General features: G+C 44.5%; 1 protein-coding gene across 2 annotated transcripts in view; it reads left to right on the forward strand.

Annotated features, from left to right (window-relative positions):
• pi4kb (phosphatidylinositol 4-kinase, catalytic, beta) overlaps window positions 1-25,994 on the forward strand; it is a 142,066-nt gene that overhangs the window by 66,902 nt on the left and 49,170 nt on the right. For both annotated transcript variants that reach the window (XM_072283496.1, XM_072283505.1), the window contains one exon: window positions 22,904-23,134. In XM_072283496.1, coding sequence (XP_072139597.1) covers window positions 22,904-23,134 — 231 coding nt within the window. The remainder of the gene's footprint in view (window positions 1-22,903; window positions 23,135-25,994) is intronic.

Below are 25,994 nucleotides of genomic sequence, written 5' to 3' on the forward strand. Positions count from 1 at the left end.
TCACACCTCCCCCGTCATTCTCTCACCTGCTGCCTCCTTCTCTTGCCCATGTTCACGACCTTTTATCTCTGGTACACCCCTCGCCCACCCCATACACTGCTGGTTCCTTCTTCCTCTGCCTCTCTTCCCCTCCACCCCACCTTCTCTCACCCCTCTTCCTCTACCCCCTTCCACCCTGCCCTGAACTGAATGATACCTAGCCTGATTGAGTAACTCATGTTACTGATTTTCCTGCTGAATTTGTGGTATTATGTAAGAGAGCAGCAGAGGAAATGAGAAGGAAGTTTGGTTGCAGCAGTCTTCCTTTGCAAGGACACTTCTTTAAACGCAGCCAGCAGTCACTGACTTGAGACTAAATTAACCCAGGCATGTTTACATTGGAAGAAGGAACGGTGAATTTCTGCTTTATTTCCTTCATATACCTCCATCCTTTTCATCCCTTTCTACTTATGCAACCCGCCCCCCCCAAGGTATTTGAGCAGTGTGATCATGCCTAACTTCCGTTGTCCACCCTTGCTGCAGCTGCCTGGACACCCAAGATTTGGAGATGTTTTCTTTGTATCCATCTTTCCCATTCAGCTTCCAGCCTCCCTTTGCAACTGTTAAGTCTGCTTATCTTCTTGTGTGTGACCTGATATCAGATTTAGATTTATAACATTCTTGTTAAGGGTCCTCTTTTAAGCTGTGGTAACAGTGAAGTACAATAACACATGGGAACAGAATTTGACCATTCGGCCCATTGAGTCTGCTCTGCCATACAATCCTGTCTGATTCATTATCCCTTTCAACCCCATTCTCCTGCCTTCTCTCTATAACCTCTGACACCCTCACTAATCAAGAACCTCTGCTTTAAATATATCCAGTGACTTGGCCTCCACAATCATCTATGGCAGTGAATTCCAGAGATTCACCGCCGTCTAGCTAAATAAACTCCCCCTCATCTCTGTTCTAAAGGGACGACTTTTATTTTGAGGCAGTGCTCTCTGGGCCTTGACACTCCACTATAGGAAACACCCTCTCCACGTCCACTTCCCCGGTTACTATTCTAAACTCCAGTGAGTCAGGCCCTGAGCCATAAAATGCTCTTCGTACGAGAACCCTTTCGTTCCTGGGATCATTCTTGTGAACGTCCTGTGGACTGTCTCCAATGTGGAATATAGTGTTAATGGTAAGACTCTTGGTAGTGTGGAGGATCAGAGGGATCTTGGGTCCAAATCCACAGGACACTCAAAGCTGCTGCGCAGGTTGACTCTGTGGTTAAGTTTTTTACGCAGAGAGGTGAGTGCGTGGAATGAGCTGCCAGCGATGGTGGTGGAGGCAGATACGATAGGGTCTTTTAAGAGACTCCTGGATAGGTACATGGAGCTTAGAAAAATAGAGGGCTATGGGTAACCCTAGGTAATTTCTAAAGTAAGTACACATTCGGCACAGCATTGTGGGCTGAAGGGCCTGTAGGTTTTCTGTGTTTCTATGCGGGAGGAAACTGGAGCATCTGAAGGAAACCCACACAGTCACAGAGAGAACGTACAAGCTGCTTCCAGTCAGCCGTAGGAGTTGAACCCCAGTCATTGGTACAGTAAAGCATCACAGTAAGCACTGTGCTGCACCATATAGGGCTGATGGGATTGCTCTGCTTGGTGCCAACATGGACTCAGTGGCCAAGTGTCCTTTCCTGTTGAAATAATTAAGGAAGGGAATTTCAAACCTGCCAGTTAGCTTAGTGCTTTGCAGTGCTAGCGATTTGTGATTAGTTTCTGCTGCTCTCTATAAGGAGTTTCCTGTGATGGTTTCCTCCGGATGCTCTGGTTTCCTCCCGTATTCCAAAGATGGATGGGTTAAGGTTAGGAAGTTATGGGCATGCTTTGTTGGTGCTGGAAACGTGTTGGCAGTAGTGGGCTGCCCCCAGCACAGCCTTAGACTGTGTTGGTCATTGACGCAATCGATGCATTTGACTTCATGTTTTGACGTACATGTGACAAGTAAAGCTAATTTAATCAGCGGTGTTTCTGTCAGTAATGGGAGCCAAACAAGTGGCCTGGAGAAGCATGGACATTGGCAGAGTGTGATGTTGGAAGTGGTATCAGGAGGGCACTGTGCAATTAAGACAGACAATCTCTGTCTTAACCACCAGGTCCATTGACAAACAGGATCTGTGTTAGTACCACAGTCCAGAGCCCATCCTGCCTTTGACTCAGCTGTCAGGGCTTGGTTACCAGGACAGGTTATGAATGTTGAACATGGGCAAGACTAAATATTTCTTGTCCATGCACCTGCTGTTGTCCAAGCACCTTGATAAGCAAGCGGACAACTCCACTTAAATAAGCTTAGGGAGAATCTGCACCTGGGGCTCGCGTTGGGAGCCTAAATCCCTGCCCAAAAGCTATTAATGGGATCCATCCCACTAATTGGCTAAAGCTTGTGCTGAAATGTCTTGTCACGCTATAGAAGAAGCAATGTCATTTCTTTCCTCAAAGTTCTCCAATTGTTATGAAGCTGTTTAGTGAGACACTCAATGGCTGAACAATGAAGCTTGGGTTTTCTCCAAGTGTTCCGATTCCCTTCCCACCTCCCGAGGAAGTATGGATTGGTTAGTTAATTGGGCAGCGTGGGCTTGTTGGGCTGGAAGGGCCTGTTACATGCTCCGTCTCTAAGTAAATGACTCATTTCAGTGTAGATGCAAGAGACTGCTGATACTGGAATCTGGAGCAAAGGAAACAAACAGCTGGAGGAAATCAGCAGGACAGGCAGCATCCGTGGAGGGAAATGTTTTGCACCTTGAAACGCTGACTGTCCATTTCCAGATGCCACCTGACCTGCTGAGTGGCTACTGCACTTGGTGTTTTGCTTGGATTTCAATACTGCAGCCGCTACAACGCTGAGATAAAAACACAACAGTTTGGCAATACTCAGCAGTTCAGACAGCATCTGTGGAGGGAGAACTCTAGATGATGTATCAATCCACAATGTTTGTTACACACAAAATGCTGGAGAAAGTCAGCAGGTCAGTCAGTAAGGTTTCTTATAACGCCAGTGATTAGCAAACAATTTCATATGACCTTTTAAAGTAATTTTAAGGATATTGATAAAACAAGCATGAATTATTTGCCAGTCTCGGGTGCTGGTGATTGTAAAGATTAGTGGAGCATACAATGTTTGCTTACTTATTTACTTCACTTAGAGATACAAATCGTTACCGCCCAGTGGCCTGCTTTGTCCAACAGCCCACCTATATATTCCTAGCCCAATCACAGGACAATTTGCAATGACTAGTTTAACCAACTCACTGGTACGTCTTTGAATTGTGGGAGGAAACCGGAGGAAGCCCACACGCACACGGGAAGAAAGTACAAACTTTGTTACGGAGGATGCTGGAATTGATCTCCGAAATCCGATGCCCCCCCCCCCCGAGCTGTAATAGTGTCGTGTTAACCGCTACGCGAGAGAGTTTCTTGTGCAAGGATTGAAAGAAATAATAACACAACCTTTCCTTCCCCCTGTTTCCCAGGCGCTTTCGTCCAGTAATGAGAGTATTGGTAGAGATGACCGCACTGTAAGTGTCCAGTTCTTGTTGTGGTGGCTGGGTTGCTGGCTGCTTCCTTCTAAACAGTATTTCCTCCGTGTGCTACTCAGGGCAATAGACCTGAAAAACATTTTGATTGGCTGAGCAGTTCAAAATACATAGGCTGGCATACCAACCCCCCCCCCCCCCCCAAATTTCCTCCTTGACCCCTGTAGACCCAGTTATCTGCAGAGACTGTAGTGCAGGTTCCCACCAAGGTAAAACTCCCTTGAAGCCGTCCAATTAAACATGTTGATTGGCTGAGCAGAGTTTCAAAATCCCCATCCTCCTGCCTTCTCCCCTTGCTAATTACATGCCTATCAACCTCCACTTTAAATATACCCAATGATTTGGCCTGTAGGCTAGCATAGCACCCCCTAAATTTTCCTTCTATACCACCCTGTAGGCATGAGGGAATACCCTCATGTTGATTATCCAGTGGCAGGGGGGCACTGGCTCCCACCAGGGCAACACTCCTTTGAGGCCATCCCACTAAAGGTGTGCTGGACAGATTGGCTGCAGCCTTAATGCTCCATCCCCGGTCTCCCATCAAAACCCCCAAGGGCAGAGTCAGACCAAAATGGATGCATGGGAAAATGTCAAGCCGCCTTGACGTGACAGAGTAATAGTTCAGCATGGACTAGATGGGCTCTACCTGGCTCTACTTCTTCCTTTGGCAACTCATTCCATGTACCTGCCATCCTCTGTGTGTGAAACCTTCTCCTCAGTACCCACCTCTACCCTTTCTTCTGGCAGCTTGTTTCATATACCCGCCATTGTCTGTGTCTGAAACCTCCCCTTTTCCCACCTCTTGGACTGGCAGCTTGTATACCCGCCACTGTCTGCATATGAAACCTTCCCTGTACCCACCTCACCTTGCACTGGCATCTTGTATACACACCATTGTATACCCACCACTGTCTGTGTATGAAACTTTCTCCCCTGTACCCACCTCTGCACCTTGCACTGGCAGCTCATTCCATATATCCGCCACAGTCTGTGTATGAAACCTCCTCTGTACCCACCTTTAATACCTTGTACTGGCAGTTCGTATACCCACTACTATCATGTATGAAACCTTCTCCCCTTTTCCCACCTCGACACCTTGTACTGGCAGCTCATATACCCGCCACTGTCTGTGTATGAAACCTTCTCCCTGTACCCACTTTTACCTCTTCCTTTGGCAGCTCATTCGTATACCTGCCACCCTTTGTATGTGAAATCTGCCCCTCTGTATCCACCCCTGCCTCTTCCCCTGACTGGGTTAAGGATCGTGACCAACAGCTTACTGGCCCATGGCCCCCTCTAGCGCAATGTTTATCTTAGAAACAAAAAATAATCAGCAAAAAAAAACAATTGATTGCTGACTTAACTGAGATTAAAGCTGATGCCCATCAAAATGAAAGAAACACTGGCCTGAGAAAATACTGTTTCTGCGAGAACTGTTGGTTCCTTCATTCTGCCTCTCTGTTGATTAATGGGATTATGTTTATTACCATCTCACCCCTATTGCTGTATTTGATTTTTCTATCTTTTCAGCTGTTCTGTCCTCTCCATCTCCCCACCCTTCCTTCCCCCATACCAGTTGTGGGGAAAGGACAGAGTGCTGTGGTCTGGAACATAGATTTTTTTTTCGTTCCTTGCCATCCTCTTGCTTCCTCCCTAACCTTGGCTGCTGTTGTTCAGTGATTAGACAATAGCCAGCATGGTTTGATCGTGAACTACATCCTGAAAAAAAAGGTCCTGGTTTCCAAGCCTTTGTGAGGAATTACTGGAACCCTTTATTCTGGAGTGGGAGGTGGAGTGGTGGCCGGTTGGAACTCCCAAAGGCTGGAGTAAATTAGGAAGTGTCCTGGATGTATGCTTATAGAAAAGTTAGTTTATTTGTCACGTTTACATCAAGACATATTGAGAAGTGTGTTGCTGACACCTACAACCAGCGCATTCTAAGGATTTGCTGGGAGAAGCCCGCAAGCCACACATTCTGGCACTGACACGATAGCCCCCAATCCATACGTCTTTGGAATGTGGGAAGAAACCGGAGCACCCAGAGAAAACCCCCACAGTCATGGGGAAAACATACAGACTCCTTACAGACAGTGGTGGGAATTGAACCTGGCTTTTTAGTGCCATTATAGCGTTACGTTAACCACTATGCTCCCCTGCTGGATGCAAATGCAGATTAGTATATGCCAACTGTATTGGGAAGACCAGTTGGTTGTGTGGGTAGGACGCTGGAAATCCCAATGTTACATAGAATGGGGTAACTACTCGAGGGCGGTAATTTGAACAACTGTGAGGAGAGGAACAGGACTGCTGGACAAGGGGCCAAAGTAAGATTTGCTGTTGGGCTCTGCACTGAGGAACAGCGGTTAGTATTGTTGCCTCTCAGCACCAAGAGCTGAATTCGGTGGCCATCGTGGGTGCTTTGGGAGCTGGATTTAGTAGCCATCGCGCGTGCTTTGGGAGCCGGGTTTGGAAGCCATCACGGGTGCTTGCATGTTTTCTTTGTGACTGTGTGGGTTTTACTGTGTACACTGAAGAAGCGCTGGTAGGTTAATTGACTTTAAGTCACCCCTTTATATGGGCTAATGGTAAAGGAAAGGGGTGGGTAGTTAGCATAAACTATTACAGGGCTAATGACACCCTGGGTCAATTCCAGCTGCTTTCTGTACATTTTCCCCTTGACCGTGTGGGTTTCGTCTGGGATCTCCATTTTACTCCCACATCCCAAATTCATATGGGTGAGTAGTTAAATTAGTCATAAGGGTCAAGGTGGGTGGGCTTGTTATTTGTGTGTGTGTGTGTATGTATATGTATGTGTGTGTATATATAACTAAACAAATGGAATATGTACTGTGTCCTGTCATTAGTGAATGCATTGAAGCAGGACTATCTTGGAAAATTTACGGAAGAATCGGGTCGCTGGCAACCAGTGGAGTCCATGTGTGACGTGATTCTCTGTGGGCAATTGATTGTACTGTTCACCATGCAGTTGTATTATTGTCCTGGCACTACAGGGCTAGAAGAGCATGAACGCAGAAGATACCACCTTCGGATTCCATCATTAGGTCAATGTAGCAACGCATGGGGATGAGGCTGTTGAGACTATGAAATATCTGATAGCATGGGCACCAAGACTATCTTCCTGTTTTCACCTGACTGTAGAAGGTAAATTGGAAATGAGAACAGTGCTCCAATTCAATGAGGAATTTGGGAAAAAGATTGCTTTACCTTGGGAATGAGCAGCCACCTGCTGGTAGGTACAAGAGGCAATTGGGAAAGCAAGTGGTATGTTGATCTCTTTTGCAAGGAGGTCCAGAATTAGGCTTATTATCACTGAGCCTTATGTACAAAATGCTGGAGGAACTCAGCAAGTCAGGCAGCATCTGTGGCAGGGAATAAACAGTTGATATTTCATGCCGGGACCCTTCATCAGTTCAGGAGCCTCATCAGTGTAGATGATCACAAACTTAGCTAAACATGGGCTAAAGGGGAGAGTGAGGGAGAGAGAGAAAAAGAAGAAAATATATATATATATATATAGAGAGAGAGAGAGAGAGAGAGAATTCCGCAGTTCCAGGCCCAGGCAGCTGGAGAGTACTGATGAAGGGTCTCGGCCTGAAGCGTCGACTGTTTATTCTCCTCCGTGGACGCTGCCTGACCTGCTGAGTTCCTCCAGCATTCTTTCTGTGTTGCTCAAGATTTTCAGCATCTGCAAAATCTGTTCTGTTTAATATTACTGACACACCTGTAGGTCATGAAATTCATTGTTTTGCAGCAGCAGTATCACGCAGTACTTAAAAAAATACTCGAAGTTACAATAGGAAATATTTTAAAAATATATAAGCAGTACTAAAAGAGAGCAAAATCGTTCGTAGATTCATGGACCGTACAGAAATCTGATGGCAGAGGGGAAGAAGCTGTTCCTAAATTGTTGAGTGTGGGTCTTCATGCTCCTGAACCTTTTCCCTGATAAGTTGTTGGATTTTAAGGAAATCAAGGGATATAAGCAGGAAATTGAAGCTGAGGTTCAAGATTAGCCATGACCTTCGAGTCACAGATACAACACAGAAGCAGGCCCATCAGGATGGAGTCATCCTGGTGCCAATTTTCACCCCGATCCTACTACCTTGACCCATTTTATTCTCCCCATATCGCTATCAACTCCTGCCCCCTGCTCCCGAGGGTTCACAATAGAGGGTGCAGTAGCCAATTGATCTGGAAAGGTGGGTAGAGGGTGGAATCTCATGCCATTATGCGGAGAACACGCAAAATACACACACGTACTTGTGCAGTGCCAGGGGTTGTGATTGGAGTCAAGTCACTGTTCTGTGAGATAGTGACTCACTGACTGTGATGCCTCCTCATCACTTGCTTTAGATTCTACCGTCCTTGTGCCATCGTGATCATATTGAAGCAGTTTGAATGAGCTGTTTTGTATGTTACAATCTCACACGGTGTAACCACAAGAGATTCTGCAGATGCTGGGAATCTAGAGCAACACATACAAAATGCTTGAGGAACTGAGTAAGTCAGGCAGCTTCTATGGAGGAGAATAAACTCTTGACTTTTCGGGCCGAAGTGTAGTTGAGGCAAATCAAGACGCAATTCAGAGGAAGCAAAGGAAGATGTTGAGTGAGAACTTGTTGTTGTGGCACCATTCGGCCAGACGTTCATGTTCAAGTTTAATTGTCATCCAATCATACACATGAGTACACAAATGAAACTGTTTCTCTGGGGTCAAAGTGCGAAACCCAGAATCAACAGTCAAACACAGAACACAGCACATATAGCAGAAGACATAGGCCATATTACTTTTTTTTTTAATAACTAAGTTCCTGAGTGTCATGGCCTGCAGATTGATGGGGCACGGATATGATCCTGGAGTCACATTTCTACAAGAACAGAGTTTGAGAAGTTAGAGGTAAGATAAGTGTAGGTAGTATGATAGTTCAGGCAGTGGAATGTTTCTGCTGTGAGATTTGAGATTTCAGGGTACCTAACAGTTTCCCTAATTATTACATCTGCAGGAAGTGCACCCAGGTCAAGGAAATGGAGCTGGATGTACTTGGGACTATCTGGGAGGCAGAAAGTCTTCATATATGAGGCTTTTACTGAGGTGGTCACATCCAGTAGATGTGTGACCACCAGGAGAAGTAAGGGGAGTAAGCAGTCAGTATAGTGCCATACCCCTCAGCAACAAGTATACCACTTTGGATACTGTTGGGAGGATGACCTATCGGGACACAGCAGCAGCAGCAGCCAGGCCAGCTCTGAGGTTCAGTAGGGAAGGGTAAGGTCCCGCAGAGTGATGGTGACAAGAGGCTCAATAGTGAGGGGACAGACAGCAGATCCAACAGCTGTGCCAGGGAAGCCAGGACGGTGTGTTACATCTCAGTTGCTAGAGTCCAGGATGTCTCATGTCTCAAAGTGGCTGCAGAAGATTCTCAAGAGGGAGGGTGAGCAGCGAGGTCATGGTGTACATTGGCGCCAATAATATAAGTGGAAAGAGGGAATATATCTTGCGCACTGAGTGTAGAGATTTAGGGAAGAGGCTAAAGAGCAGGGCCTCCAAGGTAGTAATACCTGGATTACTCCCAGTACCATGTGCCACTCAGGGCAGGATAGGATGATAGTAAAGGTGAAGTGATGCAAGGTGCAATTTCAGATTTCTCCATCATTGGTATCTCTTCTGGGGAAGGTATGACCTGCATAAAAGGAGAGGTTACACCTGAACCCAAGGGCAGGGGTGGGGGGAGAAACATATACCCTTGTGAACAGGTCTGCTAGAGCTGTTGGGGAGGGTTTAAACTAATTTGACGGGTATGGCAACTGGAATGATAGTGTTGAGGGTGGGGCATTTGGTATACAATGCAGCATGTCGTGAAACTGAGGAAGGACAGGCAGATGATTGGGCAAAATGGGATGAGTTGAAATGTAAATTGGGGGCAAAAATCTAAAAGGGTGATAAATCAGGACCAAAGGTGTTGTATTTGAATGCACATATATTTGAATACGGAATAAGGTGGATGGTCTTGTTGCGCATTTATGATTTGGCAAGTATGACATGGGCATCACTGAGTCGTGGTTGAAAGAAGAATATAGTTGTTAAGTACACCTTGTATCAAAGGACAGGCAGGTAGGTAGAGGGGATGGGGTGGCTCTTGGTAAAAACTGAGTTCAAGTCTTAAGAAAGAGGTGACATAGGATCAGAAGATGTAGAATCCCTGTGGGTAGAGTTAAGGGTACAAAAACCCTAATGGGAGTTGCATACAGGCCACCAAACAGTAACCAGGATATGGGGTGTAAATTTCATTGGAAAATAGAAAAGGCCTGTAATAAGGGCAATGTTCTGATAGTCGTGGGGGATTTCAGTAAGCAGGTAGATTGAGAAAATCAGGTTGGTGCTGGATCCCAAGAGAGAGAATTTGTAGAATGCCCTCAAGATGGTTTTTTAGAACAGCTAGTGATGGAGCCCACTAGTGGAAAGGCAATTCTGGATTGGGGGTTGTGTAATGAACCAGATTTGACTATGGAGCTTAAGGTAAAGGAACCCTTGGGAGGGAGTGATCATGATATGATAGAATTCACCATGCAGTTTCAGGGGGAGAAATTAAAGTCAGATGAATCAGTGGAGTAAAGGGAGCTATAGATGCATGGGAAGGGAGCTGGCAAAAGTTGGTTGGAAGGGGGCACTGGCAGGGATGATGACAGAACAGCAATGGCTGGAGTTTCTGGGGGCAATTCAGATGGTGCAGGATAGGTACATACAAAGATGAAGTAGTATTCTAAAGGAAGGATGAGGTAACTATGACTGAAAAGGGAAGTCAAAGATAGCATAAAGGCAAGAGGGAGAGCATATAATAGAGCAAAAATTAGAGAGAAGTCAGAGGATTAAACACTAATCAAAGGTAACAAAAAAAAGAGAAAAGATGAAATATGAAGGTAAGCTAGCCCATAATATCAAAAAGGATACCAAAAGTTTTTTCAGATATATAGAGAGTAAAAGAGGCAAGAGTGGATATCTGAATGATGGAAAACAATGCTGGAAAGGTAGTACTGGGGAACAAGGAAATGGCGGGCGAACTGATTAAGTATTTTGCGTCAGTTTTTACTGTGGAACACACTAGCAGTATGCCAGAAATTTGAGAGTGTCAGGGGGTAGAAGTGAGTGTAATTGCAATTACTAAGGAGAAGGTGCTTGGGAAGCTGAAAGATCTGAAGGTGGATAAGTCACCTGGACCAGATGGATTACGCCCCAGGATTCTGAAAGAGGTAGCCGAAGAAATTGTAGAGGCATTAGTAATGATCTTTCAGAAATCACTAGATTCTGGAATGCTTCCAGAGGATTGGAAAATTGCAAATGTCACTCCACTCTTCAAAGATGGGAGGGAGGCAGAAGAAAGGTAGTTACTAGCCTCACCAGTGGTTGGGAAGATGTTGGAGTTCATTATTAAGGACGAGGTTTCAAGGTACTTAGAGGCACATGATAAAGTAGGCCAAAGTCAGCATGGTTTCCTTAAGGGGAAATCTTGCCTGACAAATCTGTTTGACTTAATTCAGGAAGTAACAGGCAGGATAAACAAAGGAGAGTCAGTGGATGTTATCGACACACTGTCACTAATGCCTTCTTCTCTGAGTGGCAGGCTGCAACACGGTGCGCGACAAGTCCAGCTCGACCACTGTTCAGCCACTTGCTACTGAGGTAGACCTGCTGTACTCGATGTTCTCGATAACCAGCAGAGCCTTGCAATTGTGGAAAAGACGTGAAGGATGAACAATCACACCTCTGGTTGGACCTGGAAAAGCTGCTGTGTCCGATCCCTCCTGTATGCTAATTCATTATCAGTTGGTGTCATCAGCAAAGTTAAATATGGCATTGGACCTGTCCTAAGAATAAAGCAAATAGAGCACTTAAGAGAAGTTTGGATATTGATAGTTGTATGTTCAGGACAGATTGGGAGGAATCCTTTCCTCATGGCTGTTATCCTTTAGAATGTTTTGAATGCTTGGTCTTTTTTTTCTATTAGATTCATATTTTCAGCTGGTGAGTACATAGTAATTCAGGCAGCTGACTGGAGTTGAGTTACGAGATCGTGATCGTGTGATCTTGTGCCATACCTCTCATGGTTGTAGTGGTTACTGCTACCCCCAAATGTAGATTCTTCAGATCTTACTTCTAACTTACACCTTCTAGAAGTGGACATTCTGTTGTTCTAGTGTACAAGTGCATATTCCTAGATGAACATTCCAATGGAAATGAGTAAACAGTCGATGTTTCGAGCCGAGACCCTTCATCAAGTTAATAAGGCCTAAAATGTCGACTGTTTATTCATTTTCATAGATGCTGCCTGAGTGGCTTAGTTCCAACAGCATGTTATGCATGCTGCTCTGGAATTCCAGCATCTGCAGAATCTCTTGTGTTTATGAATGTTCCAATGACATTTCTGGACTCTAGCATTACTGGAAACCATCTTGTCCATTTTGCCTGGGTGTAATCATTCATTTACAGTCATTTTATGCTGCACTGACTAACATGAAATTAATAAATTGGTTCTTAAGGCTGGCACAACCAGGGAGGTTGGTAGTGGCTACCACCTATTAAATGCTCCCAATGGCAAATAGTGTTTGACAACCAAGTCCAAGTCCTGACCTTCATGCGTAGCTTAGCTACTAAGTCCGGTGGAACAGTTTTCTACTGACAGGAGAAGAGACAAAAGCAGGTTACCGGCACCTGAAAACCAGTCGCTTTGGGTAGATGAGGCTTGTCAGCTGTAGTTGGCAGTTCATCTAGGGGAAGGAAAACTCCGATCGCAATTCTCCGCCTTTTGAATATACCCACTCATGGGGAAGACTTCAGGAGTAAACCCTGAGGAAAACTCTGGAGCTGGAGTCCTTAAGGCTGTCCTTCATTGAGTTCAACGCTGTCTGGCAACTCCTGCAACACCTCTGGTGCCAAACTGGTCTCTGCCATTCCTTTGGATTTAACAGCAGCGTGGAGAGGCAGAGCCTGTTACATGAGCAACAGCTTGCTCTCCATATTGAACTGGCCTGGCTTGATTGTGTATGTCCTATATGTCTGGGATGCAACATTCATGGTCGACCCCAACCAACAGAGGGCCTCAATAGGTCATCAATAGGTCATCAACCCCAACTCAGTTGTGGAAGTTGCAGCAAGAAAAGGGTTAACAGTGTGCAGGCAAGGGTAGTCAATCAGTGCGTAGTCAACCCAGACAAGAAAGGTTGTTGAAGAGCATAGCTTCCCTTTGTACAGTGGGATTCCAGATCTATTTGCATACTGAGACAAGATAAGGATGTAAACAAGGATTCTCAAGTGACACTTTCTATGGGTCAGTAAGTTTACTAATTCTGAAATATTATTGGCCTTTAACATGGAGATCTTATTGGCTATTAATGACTGTATTATTGTGATTGATGACATACAAATGAGGAATTTGAACATCTACAATGGTTACCAGGTTGTCAATAACGGTAACCATTGAGTTAATTTCTGTACAAAAATGGCATTTCTTTGTCCAAGCTTCAGAAGTTTGGTGACGGTCCGGGTTGTTATCCTTGTGCACAAGTAAATGAAGTGTGATGAAGAAACGAGTGTGAGTTTTTTGAAAAACACACAAAATACTGGAGGAACTCAGCAGGTCAGGCCTCATCTGTGGACGGGAATAAAGAGTCAACGTTTAGGGCCGAGTATCTTCATCAAGAGTGAAAGGGAAGGGGGGATAAACGGGAATAAGAAGGCGGGAAGGGAAAGGAGTGCAAGTTGGAAGGTGATAGGTAAAGACAGGTGAGGGAGAAAGTGGGTTCTGGAGGGGTGATGTAAGATGGGATAGGTTGAAGAGATAAAGGACTGAAGGAGGAGGAATCTGATAGGAGAAGAAAATGGGCCATGGGTGGATAGGAAGGAGGAATGGCACCAGAGTGGGGAGAAGAGAAGGGGTAAGAGGGGTCCACAGTCAGTAACGTTCTTGCTTTAGTCCATGGGTATCTGTACTTCATGTGGTTTACTCTCAATTACAAATGAGGGATGGATCTGAATTTTAAAAAAAAGACCCCTGTTGTTTAAAATCTGTTGGTCAGATACAGCAGTTCAAGACCATGAGGGGTTATCTATTTCAGTTTATTATTTAAATGTCTTTATAATTGCTTCCAAATGTGTGCTGGTTAGCAGACTGGCCAGCACACATGGTCCTAGTGTTCCCAGGATGTTCTTGTGGGCTAGGATGTCTATTAACAGCCCAGCCTTGGTAGTGCTTAGCAGGAGTGAGCCTCTCTCATGGTCATGGTTGCCGTGAGTTGGCTCAGAGCCTGAAGCCAAGTGGGCTGTTGTCAGAGATCAGATGCTTTAACACTGTTGTGGCTGAGAGTGGAGCCATCAAGTTTCACTTCAGTCCTTGACCGAAGCCTTGAAACCACAAGCGGCAGCTGTTTGGGACTATTGCCACAGTCTTGGTCGTCCTGCTTTAGGAACAGTCTAGAACATACAGTGATGCTAGAGAAAGTTTGTGTAAATTGTCTCCATTTCTGCATAAATATGACCTAAAATGTGATCAGATCTGTATATAGGTCCTAAAGCTAAGTGAAGAGAACCCAATTAGACAAATAACACAAAAAACATTTTACTTGTTCATTTAATAATTGAGAAAAATGACCCAGTATGTGAACCTTTGCTTTCAGTAACTGATGTGACCCCTTTATACAGCAATAACTTTAACCAAACATTTCCGGTAACTGTTGATCAGTCCTGCACATCGGCTTGGAGGAATTTTAAGCCATTCCTCCCTACAAAACTGCTTCAACTCTGGGACATTGGTGGGCTTCCTTGCATGAACTGCTTGCTTTAGGGCCTTCCACAACATTTCTATAGGATTGCAGTCAGGACTTTGACTTGGCCATTCCAAAACATGAATTTTCTTCTGCTTTAACGTTCCTTTAGTAGACTGACCTGTGTGTTTAGGGTCGTCGTCTTGCTGCATGACCCACTTTCTCTTGAGCTTCAGTTCACGGACAGATACCCTGTCATTTTCCTGTAGAATTTGCTGGTACAATTCAGAATTCATAGATCCATTAATGATGGCAAGCTGTCCTGGAACCGAGACAGCAAAGCAGGCCCAAGCCATGACACTGCCACCACCATGTTTCACAGCCGGAGTGAGGTTCTTATGCTGGAGTACAGTGTTTGTTTTTACCAAACATAACATTTCTCATTTAAACCAAAAAAGTTTTATTTTAGGCTCATCCATCCACAGAACATTCTTCCGATAGCCTTCTGGCTTATCCAAATGGTGCTTAGCAAACCTTAGACAGGAAGCAATGTTCTCCTTGCAATCTTGCCATGCACACCATTGTTAACATTAGCCAATGCAAGCAGCCTGTAGCTCCTTAGATGTTACCCTGGGGTTTCTTTGTGACCTCCTGGAATATTACTTGGAGTGATTTTGTTGGTCGACCATACCTGGGGAGAGTAACAGTGGTGTTGAATTTCCTCTATTTGTACACCATCTCGCTGTCTGTAGATTGGTGGAACCCAAACTCTTTAGAAATGCTTTTGTATCCTTTTCCAGCCTGATGAGCATCAACAACTTTTTTTTCTGAGGGCCTCTGAAATCTCCTTTGATTAAGACATGGCACACTCCAAAAAAAAACTCCATGGTGAAGATTAGACTTTGATAGTGAAGACTCAGGTTTATCTTCTTTAAATAGGGCAGGGCCTCCCACACTCTCACCTGATTGTCATCCGATTGATTGAAACGCCTGACTCTAATTTCCCCTTGAAATGAACTAGAGGTCCACATACTTTTTCCAACAAATACATGTAATATTGGAACATTTTTCTCAAAACTAAATACAGAAATAGAGAAAATTCCAAAGGGTTCACAAACTTTCTAGCACCACTATAGAACAGTACAGGTTGTTTGGCTCATAATCTTGTGCTGACCTCTTAACCTACTTTAAGATCAATCTAACTCTTCCCTCCCACATAGCCCTCCATTTTTCATTCTGCCATGTGCATAAGAGTTTATTAAATGTCCCTAATGTATCTGCCTCTACCACTAGCCCTGGCAGTGCGTTCCACGCACCGACCACTCTCTCTCTCTCTGTAACGCAGTCTGGCCGAAGCACTGTATTGTTCTGTGTTTGTCGCTCTCCCAACCCCCAGAGGTGTATATCGCCTAAATACGCCTGATAACTCGAATCAGATCACCAGGAGACAGACAAGACAGCAGGACTCCTGTCACATCCCATCCTGGGCACTCAGGATCTGCTGACTCCAGGCCTCAACAATCTACTTTGTTGTTATTGTGCACTTTATCATTTATCTGCTCTGCACTTTCTGTTAGATATATTTATTAATCCCAACGCTTGGCAGAGCAGCACAGAACAACGACAACAAATCAAAACAACACAGCAAAAACAAAGCAAGCCCGTTTCCCATCCTTTCCATCCATCCATCCACTCACACGGTAGTGTAACGGTTACACTACCACAACAGCTTAGGGCGTTCCGGAGTTTGGAGTTCAATTCTGGCGTCATTCTATAAGGAGTCTCTGTGGAATGCATTGCTTTTCCCCAGGTGCTCCAGTTTCCTTCCGCTGTCCAAAGACATTCTGGGTAGGTTAATTGGTCATTGTTAAATGTCCCGTGGTTATACTATAAGACATAGCAGATTTAGGGTATTTGACCCATCAATTCTTTTCCACCATTCAATCATAGCTGATCCTTTTTTCCCTTCTCAGCCCCACTGCCTGGTCTTCTCTCCGCAACCTTTGATGCCGTGCCCTCTCAGGAACCCATCAATCTCTGCCTTCAATTATGGGAGCTGGAAAGGGGATGTAGTAAGGGTTATGTCACAATTGTAATGGTGACTTCAATATGCAAGGGGATTGGGAAATCAGGTTGGTGTCAAAACGCAAGGAAGGGAACTTGTTGAATGCCTATGAGATGACTTTTTAGAGTAGCTTGTCCTCGAGTCATCTAGGGGAAAGGCTACCTTAGATTAGGTGTTGCATAATTACCCCGATTTTATTAGTCATCTGAACATAAAAGGAATCCTTAGGAAGCAATGATCATAATATGACTGAATTCATACTGCAATTTGAGAGTGAGAAGCACAAGTCACATGTATCAGTATCGCAGTGGAATAAAGGGAATTACAGAGGCATGAGAGAGGAGCTTGCCCAGGTGGATTGGAGAGGGATACTTGCAGGGATGTTGGCAGAACAGAGGTGGCTGAAGTTTCTAGGAATAGTTCACAATGCGCATGATAGGTATGTCCCACAGAAGTTGTTCTCAAATGGCAAGGCTAGGCAACTGTGGCTGACGAGGGATGCTAAGGACTGCATAAAAGTCAAGGAAAGGGCATATGAGCTAGCAAAAGTGAGTGGGAAGTTGGCTGGTTGGCAAGCTTTTAAAATCCAACCAGGGCTAACTAAGAAAGCTAAAAGAAGGGAAAACATGGAATATGAAAGCAAACTAGCTGATAATATAAAGCAGAATACTATAAGTTTTTTCAGTTATATAAAGAGTAAAAGGGAGGTGAGAGTTGATATTCGACCACTAGAAAATGATGCTGGTGAGGTAGTAATGGGAGAACAAAGAAATGGCAGAAGAACTGGATAAGTACTCGAAGTCTTCACTGTGGAAGGCACTAGCAGTGTGCCAGAGGTCCATGAGTGTCAGGGAGCAGGAGTGACTGCCATTGCTATTACAAAGTGCTGTTCCTCAGGGTCAGCTATTTCTCACATTGTTTGTCAAAGATTTAGATAGTGGAATTGATGGCTTTGTGGCAAAGTTTGCGAATGATACGAAGATAGTTGTGGGGGTAGGTAGAGCTGAGGAAGCAATGTGATTGCGTCAGGACTTAGACAAATTAGAAGAATGGGCAAAAAAGTGGCAAATGGAATACAGTGTTGAGAAATGTACGATAATGCATTTAGGTAAAAGGAACAATAGTGCGGACTATTATCTAAATCGGGAGAAGTTCAAACATCAGAATTGGAGAGGGACTTGGGAGTCCTTGTGCAAGACTCCCAGAAAGTTAATTTACAGGTTGAGTCTGTGGTAAAGAAGGCAAATGCAATGTTGGCATTTATTTCAAGAGGAATAGAATATAAAAACAACAAGATAATGCTAAAGATTTATTAGACACTAGTCAGGCTGCAGTTGGAGTATTGTCAACAGTTTTGGGTCCCTTATCTCTGAAAGGATGTACAGTATTGTCATTGGAGAGAGTCCAGAGGAGGTTCACGAGGATGATCTGGGGAATGAAGAGGTTAACATATGAGGAGCGTTGGCAGCTTTAGGCCTGTACTCACTGGAATTTAGAAAAATGGGGGGGATCTCATTGAAACCTACCAAATGTTGAAAGGCAAACACGAGGAATTCTGCAGATGCTGGAAATTCAAGCAACACACATCAAAGTTGCTGGTGAACGCAGCAGGCCAGGTAGCATCTCTAGGAAGAGGTACAGTCGACGTTTCGGGCTAAGACCCTTCGTCAGGACTAACTGAAGGAAGAGCTGGTAAGAGATACTAGCTCTTCCTTCAGTTAGTCCTGACGAAGGGTCTCGGCCCAAAACATCGACTGTACCTCTTCCTAGAGATGCTGCCTGGCCTGCTGCGTTCACCAGCAACTTTGATGTGTGTTGCTCGAATGTTGAAAGGACTAGGTAAGGTGGATGTGCAGAGCATGTTCCCTCTAGTGGGGGTATCCACAACTAGATGGCACAGCCTCAAAATTAAGGGGTGACCTTTTAGAACAGAAGTAAGGAGGATTTTTTTTAGCCAAGGAGCGTTGAATCTGTGGAATGCTCTGCCACAGACTGTGGTGGTGGCTAAGTCCATGGGTATATTTATAACGGATGTGAATAGATTCTTGATTGGTCAGAGCATCAAGGGATATGGTGAGAGGGCAGATGTGTGGGGTTGACTGGGATCCGGGATCAGCCATGATGCAATGGCAGAGTGGGCTTGATGGGCTGAATGGCCTAATTCTGCTCCTATGTCTTATGGTCTTAAATACACTCAACGACCTGGCTTCCACAGATGCCTGTGGTAACAAATTCCACAAATTCACCACCCCGACGAACAAAATTTTCTTGGCATCTCTGTTTTAAATGGCTGCCTCTCTATCTTGAAGCTGTGCCCTCTTGTCCTAGACTCTCCCACCATGGGAGAGATCCTTTCCACATCTACTCTGTCTAGGCCAAGGGTAGGCAACCTATGGCCTGTGGGCCAGATCCGGCCCACGAAGGTACTTTGACTGGCCCGCGAGCAAATACTGAGATACTATGCTTATCCGGCCCGCGAGCGATTTTTCCTTATTCTGAGTGTTTCACGCGACCACACTGATGGACATGCATGGCGTCTTGTTACACTGGCCTCAGGTTCCGTTTTGTTCCAAACCAAACACTGGTGTATACGAATGATGGGAAGGCAGACTACCTTATTAATACGTATTAGATACTCTCCGTGCATGCGCAGGTTTTCAGATGGGTTCGTTCAAACTTGTAAACAGAAAGAGCGTCACTGTGTTTTAACAAGAAATCCATGCTAAATATCCAGATATTTGCATGTGATGGCATCGTTGTTTGGCAGCACTTACCTGTGTGAGCAATTATTTTTAAAAATGAAGCACACCAAGAACCATTTGAGAACAAGATTGACTGATGCCCATCTGGGTAATGTCTTGCTCTTGGCATCAACAAGACTGACGCCCAATATTGAGAAGCTTTCAAGCAACTAACAGCATCAAGTTTCACATTGATTTATCGACTACTTGCATTAAAATTTTCTTTTTTATTATACTCAGTTTACCACCATTCAATGCATCATGTTCATACGTTTTATGTTTAAAGATTCTTTGTGTCCTTTTAATAGATTCAAAAGATGCCTTGATTGAAATAAATTGAGTTCTTTAATTACTAATTGGCATCCTTGGTTAAGCCCAAATGATTTTCTAGCATGCGTTATTCATTAATTTGAGGCAAAACATAACTAGATGTGTTTAAATGGATAATTCCCATACTTCAAGTTTTTTATGGCATTTATTTGGCCCACCGTCCGCTCATTAAGGCAAGTCACTTTTTATTGTCATTTCAACCATAACTGCTGGTACAGAACATAGTTAAAATGAGACAACGTTTTCCAGGACCATGGTGCTACATGAAACAATACAAAAACTGCACTGAACTACGTAAGAAAAACAGAAAAACTACACTAGACTACAGACCTATCCTGGACTGCATAAAGTGCACAAAAGAGTGCAGGCGCTACAATAAGTAATAAACAATTAATACGCGATCTATGTTGCTGACCCCTGGTCTAGGCCATTCAACATTTGAAAGGTTTCAATGAGATCCTCCGCCGCCCCCCCCCCCCCAATCTTTCTAAATTCCAGTGGATACAGACCAAGAGCCATCAAACGGTCCTCGTATGATAACCCCTTCATTCCTGGAATCACCATCCTTGTGAACCTCTTAAATGAGAAACCAGCACATCTTTTTCTAAATGAGAAGCTCAAAACTGTTCACAATATTCAAGTGAGGCCTCACCAGTGTCTTATAAAGCCTCAGCATCATATCCCTAGAATAACTTGACCTCTTGAAATGAATGCGACAGCCTTCCTCACCACCAACTCAAACGTGCAAGTTAACCTTTTGGGTGTTCTGCACAAGGAATCCCAAGTCCCTTTGCAGCTCAGATTTTTTGGATTTTCTCCCCATTTAGAAAATAGTCTGCACATTTATTTCTACTACCAACATTGTATTTCATTTGCCGCTTTCTTGTCCATTCCATTAATCTGTCTAAATCCTTAGGTTAGAGTTAATTGGGGTTGTGGGGTTGCTAGGCATTGTAGCTTGAAGGGACAGAAGGGCCTGTTCTGTGCTGTACCACTAAATAAAATAAAATACACAGGCCTACTCTGGGCCTCCAGTCCTTATGTAAAATAATCCTGCAAAAAGAGAGCAAAAATAGTGAGGTAGTGTTTGTGGGTTCATTGTCTGTTCAGAAATATGATGATGGAGGGGAAGAAACTGTTCCTGAAATGTTGAGTGTGTGTCTTCAGGCTCCTGTACCTGCTCCCTGATGGTAGCAATGAGAAGAGGGCATGTCTTGTGTGGTGAGGGTTCTTCGTGATCACAATAATAAACCAATACATTGTGGTTAATGAGTTTATGATTGTAACATATACTGAGGCACAGTGAATGCTGAAGGTGCTAAACAAATGTAAATTGTTGTTCATAGAACTGGCTTCTCTCAGTTTAAGAATGACCATTTAACCCTGAAATTCGGAGAGTAGTTTGAGTAACCAGCACTTGTTTAGAATTAACTTGGTTGTAACCACCAGCCCTGGAAAGTGTCACCAGGCAGAGGGATTAATAAATGGATTATAGCAATGATGAACAGGAGCAGGTCACTGATTTAAAACTTTCACTGTGAATAACAGATTGCCCCAGTATCAAGACCTTGTTTAATTGGTATTCCTACTGTCTAGGCTCAGATTTTATCTCTGTGGAGTAAGATTGCGGTAGTTTGGAAAGAGCATATTAGGAAGGGGGGCTGTGCAGGCGAGTTCAGAGAGGCATTAGAGAGGGTCCAGGGAATGTTTACGAAAATAATCCCGGAAATGAAATGGTTAACATATGAGGAGTATTTGAATGGCTCTGGGCCTGTACTTATTTGAGCTTAGAAGAATGAGGAGGTATCTCATTGAAACGTATCAAATGTTGAAAGACCTAGATAGAATGGACATGGTGTATTGTTGAGGAGAGTGGGGGAGTCTAGGACCAGAGGGCACAGTCTCAGAATAGAAGAAAGTCATTGGGTGCATTTAAGGCAGAGATAGAAAGGTTCTTGATTAACCAGGGCATCAAGGGGTATGGGGAGAGGGCAGGGAAGTGGAGATGACTGGAAGAATTGGATCAGCCCATGATTGAATAGTGGAGCAGACTCAATGGGCCGAATGGCCTACTTCTGCTCCTATATCTTATGATCTTATTTAGGAGTGGGATCAGTTCAAATTTGTCATTCAACTGTACACATGTATATTGCCAAATGTGGGGACATTCCTCCAGACCAAGGTACACAACACAGTACATATAACTCACACAACAAGTAAATTAACAAATAATAAGATGCATTTATGACAGAAGTTAAAAAGTAAACAGTATAATGCTAACTGTAATTCGTGTGTGATGAGATCTCAGTGGTGGCAGGGAGTTCTGTCGTCTCGCAGCCGGGGGGGAAGAAGCTGTTTCCCATTCTAACAATTCTTGTCTGAATGCTGCGGTACCTCCTAGTGGGGTCTTAGAGATAGTTGGATCGATGGGAGGGATCATTGACAATGCTAAGGGCCCTGTGAATGCAAGTGCTGCTGGTAAATATCTCAGATAGGTGAAAGAGAGACCCTGATGATCCTCTCAGAAGTCCTCGCAGTCCTTTGCGAGTTGCTGTCAGGTGCCTTGCAATTCCCATACTAGACGCTGATGATGCAGTTGGTCAGAACAGAAGCTCCTGTAAAAATTGGTTAGACTTGTGGGGTAGGGGCGGGGGTGCTTGTTCGACTCAATCTCCATAGGAAGTGGAGACATAGCTGTGCTTTCTTGACCAAACAGGTGGTGTTGAGGGACCCGGTGAGATCATCCATTATATTGCAGTGAGGAGTGGCCAGCCTGCACCATCCTGAAGTCTTCAGTTATCCCTTTGGTCTGGTCCATATCGGGACTCAAGGTGGTGTGCTTGCACCATTCTACCAGCTGCTTTACCTGCTCTCCGTACACCGCCTAGTCGTAGTCGTTGTTGATGAGGCCAGCCACATCAGCAAACTTCACGATTCAGCTCGAACAGCAGTGGCTGAGCACATAGCCCTGGGGAGCGTCAGTGCTCAACATGATGGAGCTGGAGGTGTTTCTGCCAACACGGGCTGGCTGTGGCCTTTCCGTCAAGAAGTCCAAGATCCAGTTACAGAGATGAGGAAGAGCAACTTCAGCCAGAGGATGGTGAATCTGCGGAATTCATTACCGTCTGTGGAGGCTAAGTCAATGGGTATATTTTTAAAGCACAGGTTAATAAGTTCTTGATTAAGGCATCAAAAGTTATGGAAATAAGGTAGAACAGGGTTGAGAGAGATAATGAATGAGCCATGTTGGGCTGAATGGTGTGATTCTGCTCCTGCGCTGTACGGGTGCATGTAATTCAAGCTCTTGTAAGCTGGGGATAACCCCATACTTTTGTGGGGTTCTGAGATAGAGAAGGTGTGTGAGAGCAGTGTGCTGTATCCATTGAACCTTGACCTTGACCTTCCGCCCGTTGTCTCCTGCAGCAACCTGCCAGGCTGGCACCCGAGAGGGAGTTTATCAAGTCACTCATGGGGATTGGCAAACGGCTGGTCACCCTGCACACCAAGGAACAGAAGACGCAGAGGCTCATCTCCGAGCTGTCACTGCTGAATCACAAGCTTCCGGCCCGGGTCTGGCTCCCGACGTCTGGCTTTGATCACCACGTGGTGCGAGTTCCTCACAACCAGGCCGTCGTGCTCAACTCCAAGGACAAGGTTAGTAATAGCCACCCCTCATCAGTTTCACTCTTGCTTACTACATACATACAAACGTACAACATAGGAGCAGAATTAGCCTATTCAGCCCATTGACTCTGCTCCACCATTCCATCATGGCTGATTTATTGTCCCTGTTAACCCCATTCTCCTGCCTTCTTCCCATAACCTTTGACACCCCGACTAATCGAGAACCTATCAACCTCCACTTTAAATATACCCAATGACTTGGCCTCTACAGCCAGTGATGGCGTGGAATTCCACAGATTCACCATCTTGCTAAAGAAATTCCTCCTCATCTGTTGTAAAGGGATGTCTTTCTATTCTGAGACTGTCCCCCTATCCTCTCTATGTCTACTCTATCTAGGCCTTTAGTACATACCGGCTGTGTGGTGAGAAACGCACAACAGCACCTCTTTCACCTCAGATGGTTGAAGAAGTTCGGTATGAGTCCCCGAATCCTAAGGACTTTCTACAGGGGCACAATTGAGAGCATCCTGGCTGGCTGTATCATTGCCTGGTATGGGAGCTGTACTTCCCTCAATCGCAGGGCTCTGCAGAGAGTTGTGTGGACAACCCTACGCATCTGTAGATGTGAACTTCCCACTATTCAGGACATTTACAGCGACAGGTGCGTAAAACAGGCCCGAAGGATCACTGGGGACCCGAGTCACCCCAACCACAAACTGTTCCAGCTGCTACCATCTGGGAAATGTTACTGCAGCATAAAAGCCAGGACCAACGGGCTCCAGGACAGCTTCTTCCACCAGGCCATCAGTCTGATTAATTCGCGCTGATACAATTGTATTTCTAAGCTATACTGACTGTGCTGTTGTAGATCTTACTGTATGTACTATTTATTACAAATTACTATCATTTACACATTCAGACAGAGATGTAATGTAAAGATTTTTACTCCTCACATATGTGAAGGATGTAAGAAATAAAGTCATTTTAATTCAATTCAATATTCAGTAGATTTCCATAACACCCCCCCTCATTCTTTAAATCTCCAGCACGTACAAAGATCTGTGGAGGGAAATAGACAGTTAGTGTTTCATCTTGGCTAAGAAATACTAATTGTTTTTCCTTCCGAAGTGTTGAGGTATGCTACTGTTGCACATAAAGGGTCTCAACCCAGAGCGTCAATTTGACAGATGCTGCCTGGCCCACTGAGTTCCTCCAGCACTTCATGTGTTGCTCCAGATTTCAGCGTCTGCAGTCTCTTGTGTCTCACTCTTATGATTCTCACGGCATAGCAGAATGCCCGTGAAAGGTTGAATTTGAAAGCAGAATACAGAGTTAATGGCAGGATTCTTAGCAGTGCGGAGGAACAAAGAGGATCTTGGGAATTATAAACCAATTCCAATATCCCACGTCAGGTGCAATTCCAAAACTGACCTGCCTTTCATCTCCTGATGGAGTGGGTCAAATACTCCATCAATCACTGACTAGGAAAAACAGGATTGTTCTTTTGTATTAAGGGATTATTTTCCTAAGCCTATGGTCTTGGCATTGGATATTTTCACAAGCCGTTAGTTTTGGCATTAGATATTTTTTGTTTGTTTAGTTGCCATGGCCAGGACATCTTCACCCTTTGCAGTGCAGTGCAGGCGGACAGGAAGCGAAGCCGCTGGTTTTGTTGCAGTCTGCCACATGTTGTGAAACTTGATTTGCAACAATTTTTCTTCTCTCCACCTCCCCCAAGATAAACACAATTAGAAAGGAGATTTAAAAGTTTGGAACAGCTTCATTGTCTACTTGCATTGCATTTTCTTTGCAGCTATTATACCTTACTTGGCATTGTTGTTGTTTTACCTCAGTGCACTATGTAAAAAATTGTTTGATATGTTTGAACAGATTCTTTTTAAAAGATTAGCTGCACACAGTAGCCACTTCATTAGGTACGCCTGTATACCTACTCGTTAATGCAAATATCTAGTCAGCTAATCATGTGGCAGCAGCTCGATGCATAAAAGCATGCAGACATGTCAAGACATTCAGTTGTTTTTCAGACCAAACAGCAAAATGAGAAAGAAATGTGATCTACGTGACTTTGGCGGTGGAATGATTATTGGTGCCAGGCAGGGTAGTTTGAGTATCTCAGAAAATGCTGATCTCCTGGGGATTTTCACGCACAAGTTTCTCGTGTTTACAGAGAATCATGCAAAAAAAAAGCAGGTCTTTGGGTGAAAACGCCTTGTTAATGAGAGAGGTCAGAGAGGAATGGCCAGATTGATTTATTATTTATTTATTGATTTATAATGCCTTCCTATCAGAAGGCATCTCTGAATGCACAACACGTCAAACCTTGAAGCAGATGGACTACAGTAGCCGATGACCACAAACATACACTCAGTAGCCACTTTATTAGGTACTGGAGGTGCTGAATAAAATAGCCACTTAGTGTATTGTCAGATGTATATTGAAACATACAGTGAAATACACCATTTGTGTCAACAACCAACACAGTTTGAGGATTGTGCTGGGGCAGCCTGTGGGCATTGCCACACACTCTGGCTTTAACATAGCATACCTACATTGTTCAGCAGAACAGCACAAAACAGACTTGGGAGCCACTGATCCCCAGCTGTAGTAGACACCCTTTGCAGAATTCCAGGCCCTGAACCAGCTCTACTTTTATTGCACTTTTGGCAGTCCATTTCGCAAGGCTTTCTACTTCTCTCTATTCATTTTCACAGTCTGCCTTGAATGATGTGATTCTTGTTTATGATGTTGATTCCCCCACCACCCCCCCTCCTTACCCCTTACAGCAGCTGAACTGCTTGACTGGGGCAGCCTTTGCTTCTTGGGATGTCCCACTGCACCACAAGGTGTTAAATTACTCATGGGGTGCCCA

The sequence above is a fragment of the Mobula birostris genome, chromosome 2, assembly GCF_030028105.1.
Source record: "Mobula birostris isolate sMobBir1 chromosome 2, sMobBir1.hap1, whole genome shotgun sequence".
Classification (NCBI taxonomy): domain Eukaryota; kingdom Metazoa; phylum Chordata; class Chondrichthyes; order Myliobatiformes; family Myliobatidae; genus Mobula; species Mobula birostris.